Source organism: Egretta garzetta, unplaced genomic scaffold (assembly GCF_000687185.1).
Source record: "Egretta garzetta isolate BGI_Z169 unplaced genomic scaffold, ASM68718v1 scaffold890, whole genome shotgun sequence".
Classification (NCBI taxonomy): Eukaryota; Metazoa; Chordata; class Aves; order Pelecaniformes; family Ardeidae; genus Egretta; species Egretta garzetta.
In genome coordinates, this window is record NW_009258295.1 from 317,041 (window position 1) to 324,980 (window position 7,940).

General features: G+C 44.0%; 1 protein-coding gene across 1 annotated transcript in view; it reads right to left on the minus strand.

The window, feature by feature from the left end:
• The window catches only part of AATF (apoptosis antagonizing transcription factor), a 65,389-nt gene that overhangs the window by 16,977 nt on the left and 40,472 nt on the right, over positions 1-7,940 (minus strand). The window contains exons 10-12 of the mRNA XM_009638344.2: positions 5,658-5,725; positions 3,554-3,634; positions 232-303 (exon numbers count right to left, since the gene is read on the minus strand). Of these exons, the coding sequence (XP_009636639.2) occupies positions 232-303; positions 3,554-3,634; positions 5,658-5,725 (221 nt within the window). The remainder of the gene's footprint in view (positions 1-231; positions 304-3,553; positions 3,635-5,657; positions 5,726-7,940) is intronic.

The window sequence follows — 7,940 nt, forward strand, 5'->3', positions numbered from 1 at the left end:
GAAAATGTAGGTACTGAGATTTATGAAAATTTCTTGTTTGGTGTCACAGTAATTACAGAGTGAAAGCTCAGCCCGACTGCCCGGACAGATGTGACCGAGACACCCAGGCTATGATGCCAGTGACAAATGGTTAACTGATAAGAAGAAATGGAGGGGGCGACAGACTGAAGAACAGGTCAATATCATGCTGTCATGAAGCCATTTGAGAAACATAATTAATCTATTACTCACCTGGCATCATCATTCATTGTACAGTGGTCAATAGGTGCCATGAAGCTCACCAGCTTGCTATGGACATGATACCTGAATAGTGCAGGAAATAAGCAGGCAGCACATTAGTAACTATTAATGAAAAGGAAAATGTGGCTGCTTGAATAGAAACATAGCAGCCCCTGAAATGCAAAGCACTGGCCTTGCTGGTGGCTGATATCCAATGAGTCACGAGTTGTAGCTGGCAATTCCCCCTCCCTTCCCCCCTCCTCCTTTCTTATAACAGGGACACAAGAATAATCAGAGGATACAAGGAACTGAATAGCAAGCAAATCCTTTTTTATCACAGCTAGAAAGAGCATCCATTAATTGTGTTCGAGTACCTAATCAGATTCCCAGACAGACAACCCTGAGAAGTCAGAGAGAGAAACAAGAACTCGTTTCCAGCCTTCCATTCAGCTGCTGTCTTAATCACCTTCTGGAATTTGTGCCCAAAGAGCCCACTGCAGGCAGCAGAAGCATCAGAGCATCAGAGCTTCTCAAGCATCCATCTGCTATCACTTCTTCTTTGCTCTGTGGTATCCAGGGCCCTAAAGGATATCAAAATCCCACTCTGCTAGCCATACCTGTAAGTTGGGAAGTCCTACCCTGAATAATGAAAAGCAGGCACAGAAGGAGACGGGAAAAAGACCTGTGCAAAGAAGAGATGGGGCATGCCCAAGGTGATACAGTGCTGCATCTGTCTCAGCTTCTGATCCACCAAAGTATTTCTGCAAGCTGTACTGCACCTCCAGATACAGGATCCCCTTCCCGCTTTCCCCACTGGGCTAGGAACTTGCAGTAGCTTTTCATGACTTATATTCAAGGACCTGACATATAAAATTTAACAGAGTACTGAAAACCTCTGAATGAAAAGGTGGCTTTACATGCTAGCGTCTAAGGGCAGGGGATTCCAAACCAATGGATTTTGGTGTACACTACTATGCTGCCTACCCAAGTCTGAAATGTTTTATCCAAGCTGCTGCTATTTTTAGAGCTTGACAAATAGCAGGCAAAAGGATTCACAAGCATTTGCCCAGAATCACCTTTCCACTCTGTCACCTCTGCACTCCCTTTTGTTTGCTTACGCGGGAACATTCCCTCGAGGGGATTTTTAGCTCACAAGACTGTTTCAGAATGGCTCTTCAGGCACAGCACACACTCACCCTTACACAAGGGCTTCTCTGCACAATCAAGTCTTTGTCACTCGTAATGGAAGCAACTGCCCTGGTCTAACGTTGTAATGATCGAGTCGGGAAACGTAGCCGCGCAGGGCTAGTGCTGCAACAAACAGCAGGTCAATAGGCTGGACTGCAAAATAGTTCGCTTATGAGACATTAACAACTGATGGATTCATACAGATCAAAGCTTGTACAGGGACAGGCTGCGTAGTGGCAAGGGGACTTAGCAATCCTGATAAATTCTCTGACACGAGCTGTTTGTCCAGAACTAATTACTGTCACATTGTTGAAATCAGGACTTTAAAAATCCCAGCCTAGCAGATATAAAATATTTAATTTCGTTCACAGAAAGACAGGACCAGAAATCACTGACATGAAAAATAGCTGTGGGCACATCACTCCTCCACGCCTACCCCAAGAAAAGGCATGTCCTAGCAGAGTTCTAGGTACCAGCTTTTGTAAGCCCAACTGTGGAGTTTTAGGATGAGCTCACTTCCCCTCTTAGTGCCCCAATTTCCCTGGCTATGAAGGGGACAGGTACTCATGTCAAGCACAAGATCAACTGCTTTTGAAAGCACTTGAAGATCCTCAGACCCTACAATAAGCTAGCACATTTCATCCAAACATGCTATAACATCGAAGGTTTGCTAAAGGACTGCTAAAAAGGAAGAATTATGGAGACAGATGAAACTTTGTATGTGATCGTTTGCTTTCCAGGATCTCAAAATCCTTCATGAAAACAAATCTAAGCGCTGCTGCCCCAATTTTAGAGAAGGAAAAAGAAGAACAGAGGATAAGCGACCTGCGTGGGGTGACACCGAGTCTCTCAGTGGAAGAACCCACTATTTAAAAACACCCATTTGGGCTCTAGTGGACTGTTCTGAAAAGATGCTAGAGCTTAACTGCATGTTAATCCTAAACACAGACAATGACACTTTTTTTCTTTATTGATATTTTCTCTGCAGGGTCAGTGCAACTTTTATTTAAAGAAGAAAAAAAAAAGGCACCTAAGATCTAAGAGGCAATTGACTTGGCGAGATAGCTGATCTCAGGAATGCTGAAGCGCACAGATTGCACACAATGAGCGACTTCCCCATTATTCCTGGAGGTTTACGAGTCTGACTCAGTTGTGTGATGTTGTCAGTACTTTTGACTGAATCATGAATATATCCAATTATGTGTGATGCTGACAGAAAAGAATATTGATAGTCAATAATTATAGGCTTTTCAGGCCAACAAAGTAGCTCTTCCCTCTTTTAATAAATTATCTTATGACATCTATCTTAAAAATTGCTATGCCAGGCCTGACCCAGACTGACTCCACTGACTTTCTATCAGATGCCATCTAAACTCACGATTTATAGTTTACTCACAAAAGGATGGTTAATGTTGCGGATTTTTCAGGAAGCGGTGCGGCTTTTCAGCATGCCTCCCTGCCACAAACACCTCCTCCACTACAAATCATGCAGTCATGCTAAAGTCAGGGAGACTAATGTATCTGCTCTGCAAAGGGAAAAAAAAAAAAACCTTGTCCTCTCCAGACTGCTTCCCTTTCCACCCAACCGCGTGGAAGAGTCTTCTGCTGGAAGCACAACAGGAGAGATCAACCCAAATTAGTGAGCCAGGAGTCAGGATGTGAAATGCTTCGAAGCTAAAGGAAGCTGCGATGGGACTTAGAAGAATAGAGATTAGACACCAAATTCCAGCTGACAGTCAGTGGGAAATAGACATTTGCCTCCCCGAGGCATTTCTGCACAGCTTCCCCTAGAGCTGCTATCCACGTTTTAGTCAACTAACTATATCTTGCACAAGAGGTGTTTATTGGCTTTCACTGGAAATTATGGCCCCAAATCGCTTAGGGACATTCGAACACTTCTCTCCAGTGTTTTCTGAGACCAATGAACGCTCTTGCCGAGACTGATCTGGGCAATGCTCACAAGCTGCATCCAACCAAGCCCTTACTCTAGGCTCAAAGAAGATTAAGATTCCCCAGTGGATGCTCCAGAGCAAGATATCTTGCCTTAAAAGGCACGAATAAGCCTACCAGTGCGCCCCAGAACCAGCCCAGCACAGTCAGACTTTATTTGCCAAAATCCAAACTTCTTGCAGAAGCTGTCACCCACCGGATTCTCCTTCCTTTACTGGCTTTTCTGTCCACTTTCTTCTTTATTTTGCTCCGTAACTTCTGGATGGCCAGCCATTGCCTGAGGAATGCCAAACAACAGTTACACAACTTGTAGAGCCACTAGGAAAAGGAACATTAGGTACACTGGGGTCTGAGGCCCTCCCCAGCCCTTCTACCTATTGCATTCACACAAGCGAAGGAGATCAGAACCTCAGGAAAACGAGTCTGAAACTCCAGGTGCCCGTGGTACTGCTTTGCTCCACGGACACGGCATTTAAATAATAATTCTCCTGACTCCAGCCACAATGGGACACAGAGACCAGACCTGCTGATCCTGATGAGACAATCGAAGTTCAGTGAGAATATTCCCTGCAGGGAAACCCATGGAGGCCACAAGCTTGGCTCCATTTTTCATTCTTTCTTGATTACTGAATATTTTTAAGAATCTTTAGAATTAAAAATAAAATCTTTACAAAATATAAATGCTAAAATCTGTAAAAAATGTCTTTACAGGTACTGGTTTTTTGTTTCAGCCTTGATTACTAGAATGACTTCTGTTTTGCATATAGAAAGCCCATAACCGAATAGATGGTCTGCCACATCCTAAACGGATTCTTTAAGTGAGATAGGTATGCTAACTTCATGAACAGAATTACCATGGTGCAGTAGATGCTCGGAATTTATTTCCTCCCTCGGTTTTGCAAAGTATATTGAAATTTACAAGCAAATATTTCTCCCCACCATCTCTGACTTAAACCTGGCAAACCTAGCACGAAGCCCTATATAACGTTCCAACTATTACTACACAAAACTACAAAAGAAAGAAAAGCAATAAGCACTTTCAGAAAGTGCTGCCTCATCTGCGACTGTATTTAGAAGGGAGAGCTCAACTCCTCAAACAGACTTCATCAAGTCAAAGAAGTTTTCAGCAGGGGAAAACTTCTCCTAGTTATACATATTTTTTTTTTTTACGAAAAAGAGCATCATCTTACCTGATTTATACAATGAAAACTCGACATCAGGGAAAAAAATCTAGCAAAATCCAATTACTGCAATCTTAATATAATCTTAATTACTGTAATCTATTTTATTGTAAAGTCAGATAAATGTACAATGTAATCACCACTTAAATGTAATTTTGTCTATATCATGTTAAATTATAGTGAATAGCTTTCCATAATATTCCAGACATACACAAAATAAATTTGACACATTGCACTAAAATTTGGGTAATATTTTACAAGGGTAAAAGTTATTTCACCATCACAAAATTTCCTAGTGCGCTTTCTCCCCCTCCCCACACACATACCCCCCTAGCATTTTTTCAGTGGAGAGCCCTACTCCAGCATTTTCAGCATTCCTCTGCTTTTACACTTTTCTAAATTATAGCCCATGGCTATTTAAATGTACACTGTTCATTAAGTGGTGTTTGCAAGATTCTTTATTTTCTAACTATAGAATTAAACAGAGAAATAAGAGCTTCCCTGCGTGCGTGGAATTATATTTTACTTCGGCATGCAGGGAACATTCCCTGATATTGTTTTAATTGTATCTTTTCTTACAGCAGGGAGGGAGCATACACAGGAATTGCGTTAACATCTCACAAGCGAAGGTTTGCTCCTCTGAAACAATGACAAGTCAGAGCTCGTAATGAGAAACGGCCAAATTCCAGCAGCGGGCAGTCACTTTGTCCAGTTCCCCCCCACTAGGGTCGGTTAAGACACCCCTCTATGGATTCCCTTTGGCTCCCCGAACCACTGAGAGACAGGAAAATCCAAAGTCAGGAACAAGCCTTTTACAACTGGAAAGTATCTTCAGGGGATCGCAGCCAAAGCAGGGCACAGCTCAAAGGCTGGCAAACTCGGAGTCGGACAGTGTGATCCGTAACTAAGGAGTATGTCGCAGAGGATGACTCTCCTGACTAATGTCATACTGGTTTAATAATTTGTTATGCAATTTCTTACACCCAGATGTTTTCTCCAGAGTCTTTCAAAATATTGCCCTCTACAATGGACTGGAAGCCCACAAGTAGTTTTGCACTTCTGGACTGGATTGCAGTGCTGGGATGAAGCTGGTGATGTTACAGACAACTTCCTACTTACCTGCCCATTGCGACCTGGTCATTGGGGTCCAGTGAGGTGGTTTTACGTTCTATAAGTTCTCGAAGGAGCTAGAAGAAAGACAACGATCCAATTTAAAAGCACAGTAGAGACACGCTAATGCAAAGAGGCTCACAGGTTTCTCAGAAGACTTATCACATCATTCATCTCAAGAGAATCTAAAAGGTTATGCAAAGCCAGTGGGGCACAACTTCAGCAACACCAAGCACAAGGAGCCCCACATGGGCAAAGCAAACCGATGACCTTCAGCTTAAGCGGTGGCAAAGGCCTGGAACCCCTGGGACACTGCAAAGCCCCCTCTGGGACTGTCAGATGGGCCAACTGTTCAGCAACTGCTGGTCCTAGGAGCCCAGAGTGAAGTGTACCATTGCACCAAGGGCAAATAGGTGACAAGCTTGGGGGGATGTGAGCAGCTGAGCCTGACACGAGATGGTCGTTTCTCACCCGGAGGGGAAGACTGAAGAACTCCACTTGTATTTCAGAGGCTGGTACTGCTTCTTGGGCTTTTGGGACGATAAAAAAGGCCTGAATCTTCACAGGCTGTTGTGTACACAACTCCCACGGGCAAGAGATCTGCAGGAAGACCTCTGCCCCACAGGTCTCACCCCACACTTCAAGTGGGGTGGGCAGGGGGGGGAACTGAAACACTTCACCAAACAGAAGTCAAGCATTGCTGGGCAGTAACGCTCGCTCTGAGGAACAGCACAGCAAAATAATTTTTATAGCTAGAGCCAGAATGCTCAAGCAGGCTTTTCTATTTCTTTTCGTGTCCTGAGGGTTGGGTTTTGTCCTTTCTGCTTCCTGCAGCCAAAGAATATTGTGAACAGCCTTTTTGGATACTTGACCGGTGCTGTATGTTTATCACCACTCACTGTAAATCGTACGTGCTGTGCCTTGGGTATTAGCCAACATATTAACACAAAGAACAGAAATAAACCCTCTGAAACTGAGGGGCACAGATTGCTTTCTAGATGCCAACATTTCACTATCAAAATTATTGCCTCAGCTCTGATACAGACCAACCTGGAAACCAGAGAGTCCAGGCAATTCCACAAAGATGCTAGAGGAGAAAGGATGAATGACACTTTTCTGCCATGCTATACTTTTGCTCAAGTAGGAGAGCTGGACTGCAATGGTCAATCGAGGTACGGTAACACTCACAGAAAGCAGGGCCTGGGATGCAGCCATGGTCCTGGCTATGTCAGCATCTGGCCCAAGACAGCACGCACAGACATGGCAAGAGGACAAGAAGGAAGCTCCACATCCCCCCGGCAGCTGGGGATGCGTGTAAGAAAATACCAGCTCAAGTGAGACGATGGCATTTCTCAGCACAGCTTAGCTCTTGACCACGACTGTGTTCAGAGCAGCCTGCCCTCAGACGGCTTCCCAGGCGCCGACACTGCCCCACCGAGCGCAGCTGATGCCAAAAGCTGTCCCGGGCACAGTGCTACGTGGGAAACTCGCTGGCCCCCATGGCTTCTGATCACTTAAGTACACTGCTGGAGGGAGGGAGGGAGGGAAAAGGCATGCACCCCACAAAAGAAAAATGCCATAAAGGTAGATGGGTATCATTTTATGATCCTTCTTTTCAAGTGAGAGACAATCAAGCGACAGAGATAATATTTACACCTGTCCACATCTTTCCTCTCCTTCAAGCCATACATCATATTGCCAAAAAAAAAAAAAAGAGTGATTCAAGCATAATTAAAAACCTGCCATGACTTTTTTTCTATTTGCTTATTTTTGGAGATTATTACTGCAGCAATTACATTTTAAAATTCCAGGAAGAGAGGCCACTGGTTTATTATCACTAGAAAACAGCAAGCTGCTTCTCTGCCCTGTTTATCTGATTGATTCCCAACATCTTTCTGGCACACAATCTATCAGTTTATCTCTCCCACTTCATCACAGTCACTTCTGGCAGCTAAATACAAGATCCAAATCCAGTGTTACACAGACATACGACACAGTAAACCTATGTAACACCACTACTCTGTAAACAGCTGCCCTTAAGGCTAAGCAGAAATGGGATCTTGGTTTCTAGTCAATATTCTGTCAAAAGCAAGGTGGGAGGGAGGGTTTTAACAGCAGCGAGAAATGGTGCAGCAAGGTTTTAGTGGTTTCTTCCTGTACTGGCAATGAGAGGTGTTTACTGTCTCCTCTTATCTTGCTTCCTTGGCACAATGCACAGAAAAAACTGCTGAGTAGCAATGGCAGAGGCTAAGGCACGAGAAGACAGTAGCGCACAGACATCCTACGCTCTTA